The sequence below is a fragment of the Oryctolagus cuniculus genome, chromosome 6 (genome assembly GCF_051225735.1).
Source record: "Oryctolagus cuniculus isolate XC-2025 breed Fujian yellow rabbit chromosome 6, ASM5122573v1, whole genome shotgun sequence".
NCBI lineage: Eukaryota > Metazoa > Chordata > Mammalia > Lagomorpha > Leporidae > Oryctolagus > Oryctolagus cuniculus.
In genome coordinates, this window is record NC_142872.1 from 159077828 (window position 1) to 159101401 (window position 23574).

The 23574-nt window shown below is 56.3% G+C and overlaps 2 protein-coding genes across 3 annotated transcripts in view; one reads left to right on the forward strand and one right to left on the reverse strand.

Moving 5' to 3' along the window:
• TG (thyroglobulin) overlaps positions 1 to 23574 on the forward strand; it is a 229632-nt gene that overhangs the window by 142138 nt on the left and 63920 nt on the right. The gene's annotated exons all lie outside the window — the stretch shown is intronic.
• SLA (Src like adaptor) overlaps positions 196 to 23574 on the reverse strand; it is a 33755-nt gene continuing 10376 nt past the window's right edge. The window contains exons 2-8 of one of the 2 annotated variants that reach the window (XM_008255928.5): positions 21245 to 21342; positions 13387 to 13486; positions 12573 to 12659; positions 9691 to 9794; positions 6815 to 6946; positions 2858 to 2990; positions 196 to 2056 (exon numbers count right to left, since the gene is read on the reverse strand). In XM_008255928.5, coding sequence (XP_008254150.3) covers positions 1843 to 2056; positions 2858 to 2990; positions 6815 to 6946; positions 9691 to 9794; positions 12573 to 12659; positions 13387 to 13486; positions 21245 to 21305 — 831 coding nt within the window. In that variant the 5' untranslated portion in view covers positions 21306 to 21342 and the 3' untranslated portion in view covers positions 196 to 1842. Of the gene's footprint in view, positions 2057 to 2857; positions 2991 to 6814; positions 6947 to 9690; positions 9795 to 12572; positions 12660 to 13386; positions 13487 to 21244; positions 21810 to 23574 lie in introns of those variants that run through there. The other variant, XM_002710550.6, reaches the window with a different exon arrangement.

The window sequence follows — 23574 nt, forward strand, 5'->3', positions numbered from 1 at the left end:
CCGTCACTCAGGGTGTGCTGTCCAGTGTGCGAGCTCGCCCTCAAGCCTCCCACAGTCTGTGCCTCCCAGCCAGTCTCCTGTGGTGTTGGAGAAGTTGTGCCCCTCTGTCCAGCTGGCCCTGACTTGAAAATCCCAAACCCACAGGGCTCCTGAACCTCCCTCCCACCTCACCCTAGACACTCTCCCCGCTTTCCAAGGCTTAAATACGCATTAGGTTTATTTTCATCGGGAATAAATACGGGCTTTAATACAGTGTAATGCTTCCCACTGGGAAGTCCCTCTGAGTGCTTCCCTGGTGTCTCAGTCACGTTTCCCACAGTGGGGAACAAGGCCCAAGACGCTGTGCAGGCATCTGGAGGCGGCTCTGGCCAGCAGCTGGCCTCGCGGTGGGAGGCGGAGTCCCCAGGTTACATTCGTCTCCCACACGCTGACTGGTCCCCTTGACACAGCCCTCCGTGATTGCCAAGACCACAGATGTCCCCGTGCATAAACGCCTGAGGCCTGCCGGGACACAGGGCCACGTGAAGGCATGGCTGCACACTGCAGCCGGGGTGAGCTGGGATCTGCAGAATGCTGGCAGGAGTAGCCGGGCTTCTCCCACGGCAGGGGACACCACAGCGCACGCCTTCCTCCCCCCGAGTCCCCGTGACACGGAGGGGAGCGAGTCACGTATTCTGCTCCTTCCTTCTCAGCAGGATCTGGTTGGAGGGCCTGGGCAGGACAGCCTCTGTCTCTCTGGTCTCTCACAGTGATAGGGACGGGATGCAGTCACTCGGGCTCCCCTCCTTCCTGGAGCTCTGCGTTTGTAGCCCCGTGGACTTCAGACCTTGCTTAGAGTAAGACTGAAGGAGAGGCTTGTTTGGACCTCGCCAGCTGCCTTTCGTAAGCAGAACCAGCCACTTCTTAGTGCAGCCGGCCCTTGCACCCCCGAGGGCCTGCTGAACGAGCGCTCCTGTGTCACTCTTGCCTGATCCAAACCCATCCTAAGCCATGAGTTAGTTTCTCTTCTTCACTCTCCTCGGCGTATTACTGGCTTGGACACTTGTCTCCCTGTCAGCAACTCCATTAGGAGCTGGGACTTGTCCATCTTTTTTTTTTTTTTCTTTTCTTTTTTGGCCTGACACCTTGCACGGGGACTTAACTTGGTGCCTCTTCGAGTGGCTATGCAGGAATAATTGATGCATTAATACAGCAAAAATCCAGGCAGCCTAGGGTAACTCTCTGTGCCCTGCAAGCCATGGCTGGCGATAGCACAGAAGCCTGTGCGGTTCCAGCCCCATGGGCTCCTTCCCCGCCAGCTGTCCCCTCTCTCCCATCTGCCTGGCCCTGTCAGCATCACAGAGGCCCTCTGACTTTTACCCAGCATGCCCAAGGCGTCTCCTGATTCAGGCCAGCGTGTCCCTTGGGCTGGTGTGTAGTGTCACGGAGTTCCCTTAGACTGAAGCGATGCATCCCCTGGGTTAAGGAGTTCCCTGCAGGGCTGCATGTGCAGAGCCAGATGGCAGCTTTTGATCTGTCTTCCTCTCAGGGTTTCCTGTGCACGTGTTCCCTCAGAGTGTGGCCGCCTGGGGTTTGCTGGAGAATGGGCCTGGCGCATGTCTGTGTCCTGCCCACCTGCACCGTGTGCACGTGCATGGCCCTGTCCCATCACAGTTCAACATGCTGTGACGTCACATGCGTGCTGTGAGGCTCCTTTGGTCATGATGTGGATAGAGAGGAGGAGAGTTGGAGTCTCCATGTGGCTTCTCTTGGCCCCAGAGATCCAGGAACTCTGCTCTGCCCCCAGGCGACAGCTGGAACTTCAGTGCCTTGTGGGCGTGAACCCCACTGTCTGCTGTCTGGCTAGTCCTCAAAGTAGGGTGGCGAGGAGAACAGAGAACTCTTCCTCTTGCTCCCGCTGTACATCAAGGAGATGCTTTTCTTCTTTCGGTCAAAGGGGGCGCTGTCGTCACTGGTTAGGGACAGGTAGGAGGCGATGCTTTCCCGAAGGCCGTAGCTGAAGAGGGACTCGTCCATCCCGAGGGGGTTCGCGGCTCCCTCACCGTCTTCCTGCAGTCTGCAAGTTGGGAAAAGGGGGGGAGAGGGTGAGGACATGCGAGTGAGAAGAGAAGAGGGGAGCCGGGTTAGTGCTTCTCAAACCTGCTGTTCTTCTGGTTCTAGCACTGGGGCACTGCGTGACCTTGGGCAAATCACTCGCCAGTGGGCCTGAGCCACCGCCCCTCACAAGGCTCAGACGTCCACCAGCAGTGAAGGTTTCTCTGTTGTGTTTACAGGAAGAGCAGTTGCACATCTCCCAGGCAACTCTGGTTTCTGATTTCCTTTGACTTTGACAATGATGTGTCTGGATGAGCATTAATTAATGAGATAACCCACCAGCCCCAAAGTACAGATAGCCCTTAACATGTGATGGCTGATGATCGGATAAACAGAACAAATCAGCGGGAGGTGTTTTTTCCTTATCATAAATTAAGCAACTTTAGAATTTTACTAGTGTGCTTAAACTTCGTGAATGGGATTAAATAATATTAAATTAAATTTTCACAAAATTTACTTGTATGTGACTCTCTGGGAGTCTCACATATAGAAGCTGAGTGACGTATCTCAGTGGGAAGATGTCCTGTTAACATTGTGTCGGACTCAGTAAACATTGGCGGAAGCATGGCACCGAGGGGCGTGGCAAAGAGCTGCCATAGGCTGCAGGAGGCCTCCCAGGGGTCTGTACCTGCCCCGGTGCTCCCAGGTTTCGGCAGGGCCAGCTGACACTGGCCATGGTGTGCCTGTGCCAGCCTCACATGCTGTTTTGTGCTCCCAAGTGTGTGGCGGACATGCACGCATGCACACACACACACACACACACCTGGATACCCTCTTCCAGTCGAAAGTCTTCTGGCGCAAGGTGACCGGCGAGCTGGGGGCCCTCGCTGCCGGGGCGGCCGTGCTTTGCGTCAGGCAGGGCGTGGTCAGCACACAGCATAGGCCGTCAGCCACCTCTGGGGAGGGAAGCAGACAGTGGGCCCGGGGCTCTGAGGATGCCACAGCCAGCCTGGAGTGAGGCCTGGGACCCTACCCAGCACAGCTCCCTGAGCCAAGGTCAGAATGAAGCCTGACAGGCAGGGGCAAGATTGTGGGCGAGGCAGGGGTGAGGCAGCGAGTGGGGCAGGGGCAGGGGTGAGGCTGTGAGTGAGGCAGGGGCAAGGCAGCAAGTGAGGCAGGGGTGAGGCTGTGAGTGAGGTGGGGGCAAGGCAGCGAGTGAGGCAGGGGCATGGGTGAGGCAGCAAGTGAGGCAGGGGCAGGGGTGAGGCTGTGTGTGAGGCAGGGATGAGGCTGTGAGTGAGGTAGGGGTGAGGCAGCCAGTGAGGCAGGGGCGAGGCTGTGAGTGAGGTGGGAGCGAGGCAGCCAGTGAGGCAGGGGTGAGGCTGCGAGTGAGGCCGCCCTGTTTTTGAGAAGCATTAAGATGCCCTGAGGGTGCTTGTACACGGAGAAGGGTGCAGGGTCCAGAGCAGCTCAGCCTGCGTGTGAATTCCGGCTGTGCCCGATGGGACGGCATGACCCTGGACCTCTGAACCTCGCCTCCTCCGTGGCAGTGGAGGCGAATGAGGTGACAGGTGACTGCAGCGGCAGCCTGGCCCCATGGGTGAGCCTCAGCAAGGCGGCCTTGCTGAGGAAAGGAAATGGAAGGGAAAAGAAACAGAAATACGGGAGTCAAGGAGCAAGGGAAAGGGGGCCATGGGAGGCAGTGGGGGTGGGGTGGCAGTGAGGAGGGCACAGGAGCGCAAAAGACGCAGGGAAGGAGGTGGGAGCAATGATCCAGAGGCAGAAGAGAGCACGGGGCCCAAGACAGAGGGAAGGAAATCTCCATCTACCCCATGTACTCGGGCGGAGAGAGAGGAAACTGAGCGAACCCATTTCTGTCTCCTTGGCTCATGTGAGAGAGCTGAGCTCCCAGGGACATTAAGACAAGGCCTCCGGGTCTGGGAGCCCAGGTCCCTGTGGGAAAGAGGTGTCTGAGAGCAGGTGCAGAAACTCTGCCCCCTGGTTTAGCCTGAACAGCCCAGGGCTGCTTCTGCCCCCCACCCCAGGAGCACAGGGACCACAGACGTGCAGTGCCCTGGTCTCCAGCAGGACAGAAACCCCTGCCCCCGCCGCTTCCTGGAGCCCACCTGTCACTGCTTTCAGCGCCACATCCCTCCCACCTCCCCCTCCCACCCGATTTGCCAAAGAACAGAAGGAAACTATAGCCCGAGAAGCACACCAGCCCATCGGGCAACGATGCCCCGTTCCGTGGGTGCAGTGGGACTTTCCCCGGGGACTCAAGGGTCCACCCACATGGGGCCTTTCAGGAAAAAGATGAGGTGGCACGGTGAGGTCAGTGGGAAGCATAATTGGATATGAATCTCAAATAATTTGCCTGTCATGGCTGGAAATTGAAATGACCTCCCAGGTTAGGAGGTGAGGCAGATGGAGTGAGAGACAGACTGGCAGAGTCAGCTCGGCCATGCACAGTCCTGGCATGCTCATGGCACGTGTCCCACCTGGGACAGGTTAAGGCCCTGTTTTGCCAGGAGCACAAGCACTCTGCCTTATAAGCTGGTAGCACAGGCCGAGGGCTGAGCCAGCCTCACCCCTCCATCTCATTGAGGCCCACGTCTACTTGGTGCAGTGGAATTTTCCAGACCCATTTGGGGTTGAGGAAACTGAGGCGTCCAGGGTCACGTCACTTGCTGGGGGACGGAACATGTGACCATGTGACCGAAACCCATTTCATTGACGCAGAGTCGGGCGGTTGGTCTATGAGCGACGCAGAGCTTCTGAGGCAGAGAAGCAAGGCGCTCCCCCTGGGTCTGGGTCTGGACGCACCAGTGTGTCGTAGCCCGATCTTCACTGCTGGCCTGGTCGCTCTGCTGTCACTCCCTGAGCTCCGGGGTCAGCGTCCCCAGGCCACTGCCCTTTCTCCTCCCAGCCATATTTGTGCCTCCACTCTTTCAGTAACCTCCGTGCACGAAGTCTTTTAGGCACCAGGATTTCCCCGTGCACCACGCCTGCAGAGGCATTTAATCCCCATTTATAGAGGCAGAGACTGACGTTCTGAGATGTTAGGCGATCTCCCCAAAGGCACAAGCACAAGAACTGAAAGCAACCTGCAAAACGAGGTCGTGTGCCAGATCTGGTGCTCTGCATCTCTGACTCAGTGCCTCCAGGAAGAATCTCTGCTCTTTCTACTTGGGGACCTCTGCCGAGGTCAACTGATGACTGGGACCGCTGAGTGACGCGACAGCTGGGGCCTGAGGGTGAGATCCTCCCCCCATGCAGTGCCTCAGGTGGACGCAGGTGTTCTGGACCCGGCCTCCTGGTGGCCTCCCTTCCCGGTTTGTCAGCACTTTGCTGGGGCAGTAGCCTTCTCATGTTTGCTTTAGTGTATGCAAAACTTCTGGTCTCCACATCACTTTGATGATTGTTATTAAAAGCCAAATACCACAAACAACCTGTGCTCATACCCAGTAAAAACGGGCTGTTTCCAGGACTCCCTTCCTCTTTCATTTTTAACGAGCTGCTGGGTTTTCGGGTATCCCAGGAACCACCTTAGATATCATTTTTTCTGCATCTGGCACATACCAGGCTTGGCTGGATACATTAGAGGACCCGTGTGGCCGGTCACCCACCCTCCATTAGTGGAGAACACAGCTCTGGGTGGTGGAGGACCTTGGCCAGGGTCTCCCACAGCCGGATGCCAGCTGGGCCCTGCCTCTGGCCACACCTAGATCTCTTTATCACTGCTGCTTCTCGTAGGGCAGCCGTGACAACGCAAGGCTCTTCCCCCTTGGAATACCCTTCATGTCTTTGGTTCACGACCCCAGAGCCTAAAGAACAAATTCCCCCAGGAGCATGAGGTCGGCACCCGGAAGGGGTGAGAGCAGCTGCTTCTTCGCCTCCTCTGCCTGAGCAGAGGAGGTGCGAGGAGGAAGTCCTGCCCAAGGAAAAGCTGAGGCCAGTTGGTGGGTGCTGGTGCTGGTGTGCCTGGCACCCTGCACAGCCCCTTGCCCGCACTCCCTCTGTGACTCCTCAGCACCCCTGGGAGACAGGAGCAATGAGTACCTGCCTTCCACCAGTAAAGGGAGGGAGGCCCCAGGAGGCAGTGACCCCGCCAGCACCTGCCCAGCTGGGACCTGGGACCTGGGACATCAACACGGCACTTCCCAGCCAGTCTCTGGAAACTTAGCCAAATGCCCAGCACTGACCTCTTTCCTATGGGGACAGCGTTCAAACTAGGGCTGGTGCCCAAGCCTTCCACCGTCCGACTCCACTCTTTCTCTGACCCTGCTGTGTCCCCTCCCCCGGGTGTCTGGGGCAGAGGCAGCCTGGGAACCTCTGGACCTTGGCCCTGGGTGCAGGAAGGACTCAGAAAGGAGAGAGATACAGTCCCTAGTCTTAGAGCTGGTGGGCAGTGCAGACCAGGACGGGACTAACTGGGCCACATCCAGGGGCTAGGGAGCGTGTGCGTGAGTCGTTCCCCTGGGGCTTCATCGAGGAGCTGGGCTGCTGCTGGCCACGACAAGAAAAGGGGAAATGAGTGGCACTGTGGAGCAAAGCCCCGGAGGGCCCACGGCAGGCAGGAAGTGCAGCGTGCTTGTGGTTGTGGGGATGGGGCTTGCTGATGTGGCCTGTTTACAGGTAGGAAGAGGGCGGCTTTGAGATGCGTAGGGAGCAGGAGTAAATCAGAGGCATTTTGGGGATGAGCCGGGCACAGGCCTGCCTGCTGGCGCCCCTGGGCAGGTAGCTAGGCGCCTGCCTCTGGTCCTCACCGAGGGTTCCTTACCAGAGTAGTGGTTGACCAGGTCCTCCAGGCACTGGAAGGTGAGCCTCGGGGAAATGTAGTACCAGTTGTTGGGCAGGCGGAAGATGCGGTAATGCTTCACCTGCCTGTGCCTCACAGATAGCGAGTAAAAACCTGCGGAGGCCGAGCAGATGTCAGCGGTGCCCACACGTCCCCACCCAGGGGCAGCCACCAACAGCCCAGCGCCACGGAGACAGAGTGTTACCCCCACTGCCACTGGGCTCTGTGGTTAGAGACCATAGAGTGTGTTATTTTAGCAGTCCACACGCCTGGACCCTGGGACCCAATATGGGTTCCCAAGTGCACAGGCCTAATCCCCCACCCTCCTTTCCTCCCTCCTTCCCTCCCTCCCTTCCTCCCTCCCTTCATCCCTCCCTCCTTCCCTCCCTCTCCCCTTCCTTCCTTCTTATCTGAAAGACAGAGATCTTCTGTCCATCCTCCATTTCCCCAAATGCCTGCAACAGCTGAAGCTGGGCGAGGCCAAAGCCAGGAGCCAGGAACTCCATCCAGGTCTCCCACATGGGGCCAGAGACCCAACTGCTTGAGCCTTTTTACTGCCCACCCCCTACCAGGGTGCAAAATAGCAGAAAGCTGGGACTGGGAGTGGATTTGGACTTGAACCCAGGCTCTCAGGTGTGGGACACTGGTGTCTCAAGCAGGGCTCAACCGCTGCACCAAGCACTCACACTCCCTGGCCTTTTGAGGTGGACGTTTGGGGTGCTTCCTCACACTTCTGCAACCCCTTAGGACAAACTAAATGCATAGTTTGGTTGCAACCCGGAGATCCAAGATCTGTGGTCATTCCCTGTGTATGTCTCCACGGCTGTCTTCTTCCTTTTGATGGTGGGGTCTTACAGTCCCACCCCCTTTCCTGTCCCTCGAACTTCAGCTTGGTTTTCTCAGACAGAGAGCAAGCGGCCGGTAAGGCGTGTTTCTAGGTATACCAAAGAAGTGTGGGAAAGCCATGTGGTTCTCCCGTCAGCGTTTTTGGACCCAGGGAGGAGGACCTCAGCCTCCTGCCATCACCTCTCTCAGCCTTGATTTCCCCAGCTGAAACAGAGAAGTGAACTTGGGTGGTGTTTGGGAATTCTGCTGGCTCTGTCTTCTGGGAATTCAGGACTGGACATACGCTCAGGAGGCCACGAGACGGGAAGAACTGGTGTCTATTGAATCTCGGCTGTCAGAATGGAGCAGGGGGCTGAGCTGTTGCTAAGCAACATCTCTGTCAATTCTCCAAAAGATCCCAGGAAGCATTGTCCCCAAGTGTTTTAGAAATTGGGAATACGGGCAGACACCCAGCGTGGGAAGGGCAGCCTGCGTGTGGCTTCCTAGCAAGGCACCACCAAAGGTTTGTGTAAAGTGGGATTAAATATAAGCTTATTGTAGGGCAAAAACCTTTTGAAATCCATATATAGTTTTTTTATGACTTTTTTTCATCAACTTTCTGAAGATTGCACGTATGCATGGATTTCAGTTTTGTCTCATACCAAAAGTAAGTTATCTTTTGCTTCCATTTTCCATGAACTCTTTGAAGTGCCTGCGTAGAACCTTCTGAAGGATGTACTTAAATGTGCCCCAGGCCTGCCCCCTTCCCCTCCCCAGCGAGTGACTTCTCGTCATGTCAACGGGAACTGGAAGTATGGTCAAGGGCAGGGGGTGGAAAATTGTCAGAACTCTGCGTCCCCAAGGGAGCTGCCTGCCACTCCCACCCCAGCCTGCCTGCAGATCTGCCTGAGGGCATCTTCCTGTTTGGATGAGCTGTGGCGCCCGCACTGGGCTCTTCTTCCCCGTGGCTGTGCCAGCTGAGGTGGCCCTGAGTCTGGGCATCTTGCCATGGGGACCCCAGGGACACGCACATGGGGTTTTGTTTCTGCCTTGCTCTTGTACTCCCACAGTGCATTCAGGTTTCTGAGAGCGAAGTGTCACTAGGAGGGCCTTAGCCCCCAAGTCCCTGCTTCCCCAATGCCAGGCTGCTGCACCTGTTCACTAAGGGCCCCAGGAGGCGCTGGCTCTTAGTAGGTGCGCAGCACCCCTTTGACTGCGGGTGTACACGAAGCAGGCTCAGAGCTTGCAAGCATCTTCTACATGTGAAAGGTTTTATTAGCTATGATTTAGCTGGGGGAAGTTGTAGCGGTTCGGTGTTCTGCTTCTGAGAGTTGAAGCCTTTGGTACTAAGCTCTTGTCTCCAGTTAACCCCTGAGTTGTAAGTAAGGGAGGCAGAGGTCAGGGCTGATTAATTCTCAGGGCTGAAGCTATGACTTGAGACTTTGCTGGGATGCAGAACAGAGCCCCTGCTAGGGCTGTTTCCCCTGGGGCCAGGCAGTCATAAGGGAGCAGGTGGCAGTGGCTGTGTGAGCACAGGCCTCTGTGTGCCCTGGTTCTCTAAGCTGCAAAGGGACCTCCCACCAAGGGCTTCCTGTGTGGCAAGAGCCCTCCAGATGTTAGGACATTTGAATCTCATCACAGCCTTACGAGGGAGGGGTTTCCTTCCATTTCACAGATGAGAAAACTCAGCCACTAATCTGCCCCATCACAGAGGCCAGGCCAGGCCTACAGCAGCGTCCACGCTTGGTCTCCCGCAGCACATCGCCCACACCTGGCATTCACTTTGGTTCTCACTTGATGGAAGGCTCTGAGCGGGAGGTGCAGGGCCTGATACCATTCAGGGCCAGGGAGAATGGCCCCATTTCTGGTTGCCTGGCTTTGCCTGCCTCCCCAGTGGTATGTGGGCTGCAGGGCGCTGACCACACATGGTGGATTTGCATGCCCATGGGAAGAGGTTAAGGGAGTTCTGTACTGAGTCAGCCGGGGACAGACCCTGCCTGTCTGCCCTGAGCACGGAAAGCCGGGCCACTCACCTTTCTTCGTCTCACTCTCTCTGATCATGAACGAGCCGATCTTCGTGTCTGGCAGCTGCAGCAGCTCCTCGGCCTTGTCTCTGCCCAGCCCCTCAAACAACCAGCTGGGAAGTGGGAAGATGGCAGTGAGCATCCCGAGTGCGACCTGAGCGCACCCCCCACCCCCAGTCACCACCACCACAAAGGACAGGCAGGCCAACAGTCATCCTGGTCATGTCCAAGTGAACCTGAAACTCAGGCCTGAGTGATGTCAAGCTGCTGGAATTGAAAAGATGGGGACAGGTGCCCCCTCAGTCGTTCATATTTTTAATCTTCCAAATGGAATTTCCTGTGCCAGGTGTCCCACCAGATGACGATACAGCAATGCGTACGATGTCTTCCTCGTCCTATTCTCCAGGGCTAGCAGGGGTGTCCCCAGTCCAGATGATGATGTAACTGATGCGCACTACAACACATGCTAACGTGCCTGCTGGGTGCTTTGTTTACTGTATGTCTCTCTGATCGTCTGCTCGCTGTAGGGATGTCTGTCGTGGGGGCTGTGGCTTTGTGTCCAGGGAATTGCTGTTGGTATATCTTTGTGAATGAGTGAGTAGCCACAAGGAAGAAACAAATGGCAGTACAGCATTTCACTGGCCTAACAAGTGTCACTTTGCAGTCATTATATTTCCTGGTTGTCTCCCCTGTCCTTGCAGACTTTGAACACACTTGTCATTGAGCTATACGCTTATGTGTGATTCTTGCTTTTTCATTTGGTGAGGAAAAGCAGGTGTTATGCTGTGGCCCAGATATCCAATAGAGGGTTCACCTGCCTTAGGGGAGCCAGCCCTTCTGCATGCTCTTAGCAAGCTGCTTGGACACAAGGGATCTGTGTTCCCAGGAGAGACCCTTGCTCGTCTGTCAGATCCATCTCCGCCAGATCTCAGCAGGGAAGGAAATACTCCGTTGGCAGCTGGCTGGTGTGTCCTCAGGAGCAGGTGCACACTGCCACGTGGGAGACCCTGTGACTCAGTGAGTGTGCCCTGGCTTCTATGCCACAGGCCCAGTCCCTGCACACCATGGCTACTCTTGACCGTGCCCTGTTATGCAGCCGCTCCCATCCTCCGTGGCACAGGAGCAGGTTGGTCAAGTGCTCCCTGAGCACCCTGGGAGAAGACTCAGCATTGCGACAGCAGCTTTCCCTCAGCTGTGCACTGATCGTTGTAACAGCTTTGTTGTGGAGACCATGGTGTGCTGCACTGGACCAAATAGCTCAGCAATTTCTCCGGCTTGCATAGTGCATGATGCATTAATTATTTCCGTGTATGTGGCAAGCACTCGTGCGTTCAAGTCCTTACATGAAAGTCCACTCCCAAGGATGAAAGCAACACAGCAGTAACAAGAGAGCGCTAACTCAGGGCCGCCTCCTGGGGGAAGCACGGAGAGGTGGCCCTCACCTCGGCCCTCTCACTGTCTCCCCCTCCCACAGAGGGGTCAGAGTGCCAAAGTGGTTTGTCCGAGTAGCCATGTCAGCGACTGACACAGCTAGACCTGGAGGGCCTTCTGCAGGGACAGCCCTTCTGCATCCCAGTCCTTGACCGTGTCGCCCCGTTTGTTCTTCGTGCTAAGGAATGCTGCTGCGGCTGTGAGACGGGTAACTCGGGGGGCCGTTGTGCGCCCATCTGGGTTCTCGTTGCTCCTAGCTCCTGGCCGCTTCAGCTCCACGTCTTTGTCACGGAGGCCCTGGGCACGTTTGCTAGAGGAGTGAGGACCCAGGACCCGCAGCTGACCTAGGAGGGTCCGCGGCTCGCGTCTCCTTCAGGACGTGCCTTGCACCGCGGCCGCTGCCCCGCTTTCCCCCACCGTCCCATCCTGAGCCCAGCAATCGTGTCGACTGCTCATAATTAGGATCATCGCTGCAGCCTCCAGGGTGTCCAGGCGGTTAGCTCTGCTTCGCTAGACAGCGTGCGTGTGGCAGGTGCGGTCCCCAGGAAGTTCACGTTACCGTGCATGAAAACGGGCTTCTTCCGTCTCCCCCTTTCCCTGCGTGTGGGGCGCCTCTTTGCTGGGATCCAGCTGTGGCAGCTCAACAGCTCAGGAGCCCGAGGCTCGAGGAGGCTCAAGGAGGTTAGGGGGGTTTGCCAAGGCCCATCTGTGGAAGCGGGGGAGTCAGGATTGGAGCCCAGGTGGGCCGTCCTTCCATGCCCGGGAGGCCACACACCTTCACCTGCACAGCCACAGAAGACAGGTGCTGCTTTCTCCTCTGCCAAGGCCGACTCTGAACTGTGTCTTCCTCTTCCTGTTGCACTCGTCGCCTCGGTTCTTGGAGCGTTTCCAGCAGTGGGTGCGCACCGCAGGGCTCTAGCTGCACACTGATGAGAAGGCAGCCGGGGTGGACTGAGCGTGCCCTTCACCCTGGCTTTGCTCCCGTCTCATCCTCCTCACCGCCCTGTACTCAGGGGTCACACTGTGACCCCTGTCACTGTCCCGGATGTCTGTCTGGCAGTGGAGGAAAGGAAACAGGCCTAGAAAGTTAAGTGCCTTGTCCACCGTCACAGGCCAGTGAGCGACCGAGGCAGCACTGGGCTCCAGACAGATAGGTGTCTAGCCGCAGCTCCCTGCTGTGTCCTGTGATCACCGCTTCTGAGTGCCTGCTGCCGCGTGCCAGGTGCGCTGTGGTGCGGCCACGAGCCAGGTGCAGTGTGGGAGAGCCGTGAGCTAACTTCTTCCATTCATCCCAGGAAAGAGTGATGAATTAGGCCAAGGTCTCCTCTTGACTCATGGGCCGAGTGGGGAGCAGGAGCTTCCTTTCTCAAGTCAACACCTTCCTTGCCATCCACACCAGCAAGCTGGGCCCCCTGTGAGCTGCCAGCATTCCAGCGCATCTACCTGAGAAATGTACTCACCCGTGGTAAACCCTGGCCACGCATATTCCAGGGATGTAGCTCTCGCGGCCAGTGCTGAGTGAGATGGCTTTCCACCAGCCCCCTTCACTGCAGGAACAAGAACAGACAGGACCGGGTGCGCAGGTCAGTGACGGCAACAGATAAGTGGACAGAGCGATTGGAGTGGACAGCTCTCTTCCAAGGTCTGTCCTCGGCCACAGTAACCAGAATCACTCCACCGGAAAGCCTGCTTTTTAGAATATGTACGTCTAGTCACGGCCGCCCACACCAGGCTAACTGGTAAACCATTCCCCCCGGGTAGCACCAGCTGATGCACCCAGCGAAGGAGCCTTTGTAAAAATCAATTTGCCTGTATTGCTGGGTACCCTGCCATCAAGTCAAAAATGGCTGCACATCAGTGGGGCTGTAAATAGAGGAGCTGTTTGTTCATTCATTCAGTTCTTCAGCCCATTTTCAGTTAGGCTAGAGAGACAGCAGGCCAGAGAGCCATGCTTTTTGCTCACCAGTGGCCATGTTTTCATACCCAAGTCTTACTTCCCTGGCTGCACACCACCCATGTGATGGGCACTAGGCCACTGTGAGAAGCGGAAGTTGACTCCCAAGCACTGTCAAAAGCCAAGGCAAGCAAAGGAAATCTTTATCTCCCAGGCAATGAGGAGCCACGGAGGAGAGTCGCAGTGTGCACCTGGTTTCTCGTCTCACAGTGGGGACCAGGGCTGACTGCAGCTGGATGACTAGCCATACGCTAGCCACGCCCCCCAGACCAGCTTCACTCACTTGTGAGGGTTGTGAAAGTTTTGCAAAGTGAACTCACTCGGATATCACCCGCAGCTTCTCCCCGCGGCGGAATATTGGGGGGCTGATGTCAGGAGACGGGTAGTCACTCAGCACAGCCAGGAAGTCGCTCTCCAGACCTGGGGAGACAGAGGCACCAGGTGTTTTTACTCACAAGGTCCTGGAAGGCGCCTGGGAGGGGAGGGTGTGGGGGTGATGGGCTCCTTGGGCCTCCAGCTCTGACCTGCAGGGCGCAGTGGCCTCCTCTTCAGGGGTGTGGCAGGTGCAGGCACCTGCAGGAGCCTGGGGCTGGTGGCACACTCCTGCCTTCTAGCTGCCTTGGCTCTGGTGTTCTCACCCGAAAAACCAGTAGACTGAGGCCTGTGAGCTGAAGTCCCAGGACTGGGCTTCAGGTCCTGCCCCTGTGTCTCCTTAACTCAGTCTTTTCCTCTTTTTTTTTTTTTTTTTTTTAATTTGACAGGTAGAGTTAGACAGTGAGAGAGAGAGACAGAGAGAAAGGTCTTCCTTCCATTGGTTCACCTCCCAAATGGCCGCTATGGCTGGCGCTGTGCCGATCCGAAGCCAGGAGCCAGGTGCTTCCTCCTAGTCTCCCATGTGGGTGCAGGGGCCCAAGCACCTGGCCATCCTCCACTGCCTTCCTGGGCCACAGCAGAGAGCTGGACTGGAAGAGGAGCAACCGGAACTAGAACCCGGCGCCCATATGGGATGCCAGCACCGCAGGCGGAGGATTAACCAAGTGAGCCATGGCACTGGCCCCAATCTTTTCCTCTTTAAACGGGGGTAATAATGCCTCCCTCCAAGGTCCTTAGGAGATAAGATGAATGTTTATAGCATCACCTCCTGATGTTAAACAGACATTTAGCTGGTAGTCAAGACGCCTGCATCCCGTGTTGGAGTACCTGGGTTCCATTCCTGGCTCTAGCTTCTGACTGCAGATTCCTGCTAACACAGACTGTGGGAGGCAGCAGTGGTGGCTCAAAGAGTGGGGTCCCTGCCACCCCATGCAGGACGCCTCGATTGAGTTCCTAGCTCCCAGCTTCAGCCCTGGCCAGCCTCAGTTGATGCGGGCATTTGGGGCGTAAACTGGCAGATGGGAGCTGTGTCTCTCAGATACAAAGAAGTCCCTTTTATTCCCATTGTCTCCGGTCCCCTCCCTGGGGAAAGAGCCCTGTGGCCCCACGACAGGTGAGGTCACCAACTCTGAGGTGAAAGGAAGCACTTCTCCTCCTAGAATGGGGTGGGCTCTTCAGAGTTCACGGAAAATGCATCATATGCAAAAACCATGCACTGGTTTCAAAAATGTTTGCACCAAAATGAGCTGCTTTTTAAAATTCCATTTTCCATGAGCTTTTTGAGATTCCTGCATGTAATAAGGAGCTATGTTGGGGATCTGTTGAGTAGAGACTTTTGTCAGGGGTGAGGAGGGAGAAGAAAAATATTTGTCATTGCATGTGTATGGAAAATAATTCTAGTGAGGTCTTGAAAAGGAGGGAATGCTATGTACTTGGTTCATGTGACCACAGCTTACGTAGAGATAAAGTGAGAATGTAGGAAGCCACTTTTATTTTGAAAGGATTTGTTTGTTCGTTTGAAAGGCAGAGCGACAGACAGGGAGAGGCAAAGAGAGAGATTTTCCATCTGCTGGTTTACTTCCCAAATGGCCACAACAGCCAGGTCTGGGCCAGACCGAAGCCAGGAGCCAGGACCTCATCCTGGTCTCCCACATGGTGGCAGGGGCCCAAGCACCCAGGCCATCCTCCGTGCCTTCCCAAGAGCATTAGCAAGAAGCTGGTCAGAGGCAGAGCAGCTGGGACTGGCATCAGTGCTCCAGTGTGGGATGCCAGTGTCACGGGCAGTGGCACAGCCCTGGCCCCGGAATTTGCTTTTTGATGCTAGGCAGTATATCTGTCTTACATCCTTAGTGATTTACCATAATTGAGATGCACTAGGTGCAGGGTGATCTTGGGGTACATTTGTGGGGAAATCCTCTGTGTTACAAATTAGCAAATACAGTCATTGCTGGCTGTGCCAACAATCGCTCCACCTGCTGGCTGGGCATCTGAACTCAGAATTCTGGGGAACGCACCATGTATTCATTCAACCAGCAGTTATTCAGAGAGCATCTGCCTCAAGCCAGGCATTGGCGAGCAGAGCAGACCGGGCCCCCTGCTCTCACGGAGCTCGCATACTAGAGAACACAGACACCGCCCTGGCAGGTGGCATTCCCTGGTCCCTCTCCCCAGGGACATCTGAAGAAACTCCGGCCCACAAGTGGCGGGCGAGTTCTGTGCCTAAACTGACTGCCTACTAGGATCAAGACGCCCCCACGCTGGCACCCCCAGATCCTGCCTCCTACAACCCAGATGTCCCAGGGTCTCCAAGTCACAAGTCTCTTTGACAAAGAAAGGTCGCAGAGTAGAATGAGTCAGGGGGATGGATGAGGGTTTTGGAGAAACGTTTGGTCACCAGTGGGTATGTGAATCAGAGACAAGGTAGCACAGTGGACAGGGCATTCCAGTGGGCTGTGCCCTTGGGGAGGCTGAGTCACAAGTACACCAGGTAAGAGCAAGAGCTTCTGGGGTGAGATGGAAACAAAACGTGGTCTTTGGCGACCTTAGAGTCCTAGGAAAACGCATTGAGGGGCCATGCCAGGGCTGGAGAGGCAGGACCACAGGCCTAGCTCCCTGCCTACCTTCCCTGTGCCCACAGGGGCACACCCCACTTCCCGCCTCCCTGAATTCCAAAAACCAGGGAGCCTTTCCTTGTGTAACCTGGTGCTGGCTTTGAAGCCCCAAGTCCCGAGTTCTAAGAAGGGGCTGATCCAGATGTGGTGGGGCGAGTCGCTTATGCAAATCAGGAGGTCCTCCTAAGCAGAACTTGAAATTGCAAACACAACATGAGGGGCAGCCCAGGAGGACGCAGGGCCTGTGAGGGGGCCTCAGGCCCGTGACTTGCTCAGCTTCCGATACATGTGCCCAGAGGCTGGGGCTGATACACCCTGGCCCAGGCGGCAGCGTCTTTCCCTTCTGCTGCCTGGGTTTCCTTATCTGTAGGACGAGCGGCTGGAGAATGGCTCCCTGGTGGAACTCTGTTCTTCCCAGACTGATGGCCCCGTATCTGAAAGGACTTCCTGCTAGCATGCTCCTCGCCACCTCGGCTCAGTGTGGCCGCTCTTTCTCAAAGCTGCCAGGCTCCTGGCCCCAAGGCCCCTGCAGAAGCTGTTCCCTTAGCCTGGAGCACATGAACTGTCCCTTGGCCTGCTCCTCCCACCTCAGTCAACACCAAGGCCACCTGCCCAGGAGCTCCAGAGGAGCCTCAGCCTTCCTGCTACACCCATACCTCTGACCCCTAGAACTTCCCTTTGAAGCCATTGTCCCATGGTGATGAATTGACAGCTCTCACACCTAGAAACCACTTGGGCTTCTTCTTCTTCTTCTTCTTTTTTTTTTTTTTTTTTGACAGGCAGAGTGGACAGTGAGAGAGAGAGACAGAGAGAAAGGTCTTCCTTTGCCGTTGGTTCACCCTCCAATGGCCGCCGCGGCCGGCGCACCGCGCTGATCCGATGGCAGGAGCCAGGAGCCAGGTGCTTTTCCTGGTCTCCCATGGGGTGCAGGGCCCAAGCACCTGGGCCATCCTCCACTGCACTCCCTGGCCACAGCAGAGGGCTGGCTTGGAAGAGGGGCAACTGGGACAGAATCCGGCGCCCCGACCGGGACTAGAACCCGGTGTGCCGGCGCCGCTAGGCGGAGGATTAGCCTAGTGAGCCGCGGCGCCGGCCTTGGGCTTCTTCTTAAGGACTCCGTGGCCCATCCTGGTCCTTGGCGGGGGGTCTAGTATGGGTCCCCGTTCCCTGCATCATCAGTGTTAGAAACCAGAAGGTATGGCGGCGGGGAAGGGGGCCTTTCTGAGCAAGCTATGGTGCCGAGACCCCTCCCAACACGTCCCTGGTCTTCTGTAAGGTAGGAAATTCAAGTTTACTCCTGAAGTTCAAGCATATCACCATGTACTCCCGAGGCTCCTGGCTTTGTGACTGGCTGAGCATTTGAATTCCATCAGATGGGGCATGCTGAGGAAGGAGGTGGAATTATTGCAGGCTTAAGATAAGAAAATGAATTAAGTAAAGAAATATGTGCCAGGCATGAAAGAAGAAATCCAGAGAGAATTTTCAGGGGAGCTTTGTAGAAAGAGAATGGACTTTGAAATCAATCAGACCTGGCTTCAATTCCACCTTCACCACTTAATAGCTCTGCGATTTGGGGAAAGATTTTATTTTTAACTAACCTGAGCTGGGTTGCTTCATGTGTAAAAAGGGCGATAGCCACATCGGCCTCCTTTGATTGGGGTAAGCATTCATGATAAATCGTACATTTAGAGTCTGCCTCGGTGAGTGGCAGGCAGCTGGCACCCTTCTCAGGGGAGCAGGGTTACTGTTCCATCACCCGGGGCCAATTTCCGCCAACTGTGTTTTGATGCGACAATGTCTTCTCATCTAAACACCAGCTCTGTTTGGTGAGAACAGAAACTGAAGTTTAAAATACACAATACTTGCTGAGAGCTCAACTCAGCAAGGAGCCGGCTGAACGAGTGGAAAGGAGGAGGTGAAGAATCAGGCCCGGGCGGAGCTCAGCGGCTACTGGGACTGCTTAGGTCTGCTTTTCAGGTGTTAGTCTTTGGAACATCATGATCATCTCTTAAGAATGTCATTCTTAATAGAGAGCGAGCTTTCCTTCACTGGTTCACTTGTCCCAAATGCCTGCAGCAGTCAAGGCTGGGTCAGGCTGAAGCCAGGAGCCTAGAACGTAACTTGGACCTCCCACATGGGTGGCAGGAACCCAGGTCCTTGAGCCGGCATCTGCTGCCTCCCAGGGTGTGCCTTGGCAGGAAGCTGGATCAGAAGCAGAGCAGCCAGGACTTGAACCAGGCACTCCTGCTAGGAGACCTCCCAAGTAGTGAGTTAAACATCATACCAGATGCCCACCCTAGTCCTTAATAAGAGTAGTAAATATTCTTAATAGCTCCAGTTGTACAAAAAGTTATCTTTGGCCCCAAATCTTGGTTTCTCCTTTTGTTACAGGGACAGATTGGGACCTTATAGTCTGTGAGGCTCTTTGTGTTTCCAAAAGCTGGGTCAGGATCTTTTACCTCTGAAACCTGGCCCATCTCCATCGAGTTCTGCTGCCTCTGTGGGCTTGGTGACGCTCTAGCCCCTGCGAAGCGGACTAATGAAGAATGTGTTGGGAAGCTTATTTTGGGAGAAGAGCCAGATGCCCCGAGGCAGACAGTCTTGGTGTGGGGAGAGCGTGCAGGTCGGCATCCTGCTGACCCTGTGCAGGGCCCGGGCGGCAGTGCCCTGGGCCCGTGGACATTTCATCTAGCATCAGAGGTAGCTGTACGTGTGTGTTGGCCTAAACCTTTTTTTCCTGCCAGGGGCCATTTGGGCATTTATAACATCATTCATGGGTCATACAAAATTACCAAGTTAAAAATTAGCCTGCGGTGTACTTAATGAATTTCGAGTGTCGCCTGCAGTTGCCTTGACAGGGCCAGACCACCTGTGTCCTAAAGCGAGGAGCAGGAGCTGCACCATCTCCTCCGTGTTTGAGACTAACCTAAGAAGGAGACTTAGCTCAGACGGAGCTCGTGCCATGAGGACCCCAACCCTGGGCAGCCTGCAGACAGGGACCAAAGCATCACCAACTACACTTTCCTCTCCTCCGTGGTTGACGTCAGAGAGAAGAGGAAACAAAGTCAGGATGGGTGATAAGGGAAATTTTGGGGGGTGGGGTTGGGGGTTGAAAAAGCACCCCACCAGTGCTTGATGTGGTTGCCTGGATCATAGGCTGGGTAGGCCTGGGGAATTCTCTCAACCAAGGGGTGGAGGGGTGGGGAGACCCCTCACCTTCTCTGTAGAGGTGCCCTCCCACCCACACAATGGAAAAAGAGAAATTGACTTCATTACGATTTGCATCTGAAAAAGAAAGGCAGATGGGCCAGTCCTTAGAGGCCACTGTTTGCCTGAGGCTTGTTCAAGCATACCCTGTGCCCTGGGCTGAGAGACCACAACACAACAAGGGCCGGGGCAGGTGCTTCCCGAGCCCAGCCCTGCCCAGCCCTGGGCATGGCACTGGCAGATTTCTAGCACTGGTTCTTGGCCAGCGGAGGAGGCTGTGACCTGAGCCAGTTTGGAGAAGGTGAAAATGGAGCCCAAGCTGCCTCCCCACAGTGGCAGCAGGCAGGGGACTGCCTGCACAAGGGCATCCTGTTCTGGGGTCTGCATGGGAGGTAGAGAAGCCCCTCTCCTCTCGGGCCCCCAGCACATACACTCTGCTCCACCTTGCGCGCAGACTCCAGGAGAACATTCCTCCTGTTTGTCCTCCTTTCACCTGAGGAGGGGAGTCACTAGAAAAATAAGGGCCGGTAAGGCTGCCCTAGGGTCTGACTGGCAGGTGGAGCTGGCAGTCTCCCCACATTCACGTGCGTGAGCGGTGCAGCCAGGCAAGGAGCAAAAGCCAAAGGCAGGGTGGGATCCGGCGTGGTGGGCAGGATGGCTGTCTGTGCTCGGGGAACTCTGCCCAGTGCGGTGCTGCGGGGCACGGGGCAGCCCAGGGTAGTCATGGTGCGGGAGATGCACACCAGGCCCGAGGCAGGATGGAAGGTGGGAGGCCTGAGTGTCCTAAAATCGCCCTTGGTGTTCACCCTGCAGGCGCCGAGGGACAGGTGGCTGCCCTGACCTTCCCCTTCTCAGTCCTCCAGGGCACCCACACGCTATGCCCTCTGCCCAGTGCCCACCCCAGGAATCCTCAGCAGTGAACTCAGGGGCATTAGAGTCACCAGCACTGCTGAGCTGGGGGCACAGTGGATCCGGCCCTCGGCCTTAGCCCTCTGTTCCCTGCTGTTCCTTCCCAGTGGCTGTGAACTCTTTGTAGCCTTGGGAATCTGTCCCAACCTGGCATCTTTTCAAAACCTGTATCAGGGCCAGCGTTGTGGCCTAGGGGGTGAAGCCATCACCTGCAACACCGCATCTCATATGGGTGCCAGTTCATGTCGTGGCTGCTCCACTTTCGACCCAGCTCCCTGCTAATCTGCCTGGGAAAGCAGCAAATGATGGCCCAAGTGCTTGGGTCCCAGCCACCTACGTGGGAGACCCAGATGGAGCTCTGGGCTCCTGGCTTTGGCCCAACCCAGCCTGGCTGTCGTGGCCACCTGGGAGTGAACCAGTGGATGGAAGACCTCTGTCTCACTTTCTGTCTCTCTCTCTTTCTCCCTCCTGCCCTCCCTCCCTCTCTCTGTCTGTGTAACTTTGACTTTCCAATAAATCTGTAAAAAAGAAAAGGCTGCCTGGTCCGCAGTGACGAGGCGGCAGGCTTGTGCTCTACCTCTAGAAGGCTGGCCCCCTGCCTCTGCCCAGGGGACGCAGGCGTGCTTTCTTTCCCGGGAGTGGTCACAAAGAGCGTCAGCCTGGCAGCCGGATGCTGGTGAGGCTCTTGCAGCTAACCGTGCAGACGGTGATAAGCGGCTAACTGGCTCTCAGAGTCAGCCTCCCCGGCGTGGGGATCTGACTCTGGGCATGGCGAGTGACATGAGTGACATTCCCTCTGCAAGCCCTAGCTTCCTCGCCTCTAGAGCACAGGGACTGAGCTCACTGGTCTTGGAGAGCCACCTCCACATGCCAACTCTTTAGCATCCTTGAGGGGTGCCACACACTCCGTCCTCTTATACTTTTCAGTACGTAGCGTTTGAGCTACAAACGCGGCACAGAGACCAGTGAGGTGACAGCCTCACCAGGTGTCAGTGCCCTGTGGGGCAGTTACAACCACCCGTCTCCCTCGGGCTCTCCCGGGACAGAGCCAAGAGAGTGAGCCAAGAGTCAGACTTACCGTCCGAGCTGGGCAGAGGCCTCTCCGGGGGTGCCGGGGTGGACTTCACGCTGTTCCCCATCTGTCTCTCTGCTGGGGCCGCCGGGGCTGCTCGGAGCCTGGGGCACAGGAGACACACACGGAAAGTCAGCCGCGCCACGCGCCCTGGCAGTGGGGAATGACCCAGTTTAGAGTGCATGGCGCATCCTCTCGCACAGCCTGCTCTCGGAGGGCGGCCGTTTGTGTGTGAAGATGCGATTCGTGAACCTCGGTGACACTGGCAGCTCGCATTCTTTTATCAAGGGAATGACAGAGACAAACCACAGAGAGGGAAGTTGCTCGCAGAGACTGTTGGTGGCAGAAGTTTCCATTCCTCTGCTCTGAGGACAGGAGGCAGGGTTTGTGTCGGAAGCCGAGCGACGTTTCCGGGGGGCCCACAAAGGACCCGCGCTCAGGAACCCTGGCCACCAGCTGCCTTGCAGCGGGAATTCAGGGCGCACGCAGCTTGGAAGTGGTAAAGGATGAGGGAGGGCCCTCACGGGTCCTGCCTTTTCTCATCTTTGAGTTTCTTAACAAGTACAGCTCAGGGACTTTCAACTCTGCCATTGCTTTTGCGTGTTGCCAAGTCCCTGCCTCCATGAACCCATTTTGCTGTGAAGGAAACTGAGTCTCAAAGAGGTGCCAGGTGCAGAGTCACGTGGCAAGTGGTGGTGGAGCTAAGATGTGCCCCACAGATGCTAACTTGCCCCTTCGCTCCGCTACCGTTTCCAGGGTGGGTTCTGGAGGAAGGCTACCCCACGTGCCTTCCGGCTGTGCACATACCAGGTGGCTGGTCTGCAGCAAGTTGCTAGATTTGCTGGCCTGCGGAGGGGGTGATCATAGGACAGCCTTGGGTTATGGCTGCAAAACTAGCTGATTCATAGCACACAGAACACTTGCAGTGCGGCCTGAGGTCAAACACGTGTTAGTCGTGGACATTGCCCGTCTCTGGTCTGTTGGCATTAATGTCCTTGAAAAGGAGCGAATTCTGCGCCCTCGAACAGGTGTTTTGGTACAGGGACGTAGAGAACCACAGAACAGAGTCTCGGGGAAGCTGCCCCCTGCAAGAGGATTGGAGAAGGCCACGCCCACAGATAGAGCTGCCCCTGTCTGGTGGGGACAGAGACAGGAGAGAAGGGACAGGCCCCAGCCCAGCTGCTAACTTATTTTCCCCCTGCTCTTAGATGCTTGGAAGGGCCCCTAAGTCAGCCAGGCCAACTCGCAGCTGGCATCTGTCCCCTCTGTGCCTCACACATCCAGCTGCTCCTTGGCTTGCGGTGGGCCTCATCCTGAAAAACCCATCTCCGTAAATGGAGAATACTGTGAATCGGAAATGTGTCTCAGCCACGTGACCTGTTGCACACTGCGTGGTACTTTCCCAGGATCATGGGGTTGACAGGGAGCTGCACCCTGCCACATCGCCCAGCGCCACGAGAGAGAATGGTATCTTATGTTGTGAGCCAGGGGAAAAAATCGAAATTCAGGATTCCTGGGACAGTTTCTGCAGAATGCGCATTGCTTTTGCAAAGTGTATACGTGGTAATCTGAGCAGTCTTAAGTCGGGGACCACCCACACAGTTTCTGGAAAGACCTCGCAGTCAGAACAGGCAGGGCTGCACACTGCCTGATGTAGGGGAACAGATGGTATCTGGTGGGACTCCTGGGTTATTAAAGAAAGAAGGGGAAACAAACGAGGGATTTGTAGAAGTCCATATAGGCTACACTGTTACACACGCCATCATGCATAACCTGGTGATGCTTTGTAACACTCCCCACGTCATTGCCAGCTTGCACAGTCAGCAGACTCGAGCTGCAGCACAGAAGGCGGGACTGGAAGGGCCTCAGATTCTACGCTAGGTGCACCCCCCCCCCCCATCGCCTTCAGCTGCTCCCAGCCTTGGTGACTGCAGAGGGCAAGGCCCTTGCTAAGGCGAAGCCTGGGCCCTTCTCTCCCCGCTCTCACAAATAGAGCCTGGGGTCCGGGGGGATGCCTTCGGGCGTGGCGGGATCCTTTCTCTGGGTGGGGAAGGTGTTAAGAACATCACCCCAACACCAGCCAGCCTTGTCCCCAGGCCCTGGCCAGGTGAAGACACTCAAGAATGCATGCTCAGAAACTGGAACCCACCTCCCCTCAGCTGAGCAGACACTTGGCGGGCAGCTGAAGTGTCTGGGCTCTGAGCCAGTGCCTTGAGAACAGCAGGGCCATGTGGGAGCAGGGACGCAGTAGGGACAGGCACTGCCCAGGGCCCCGTCTCAGACGGTACCGGGGAAGGAGCAAACCTGTGCTCTGAAAGGCTGCCAGCACTGCACAG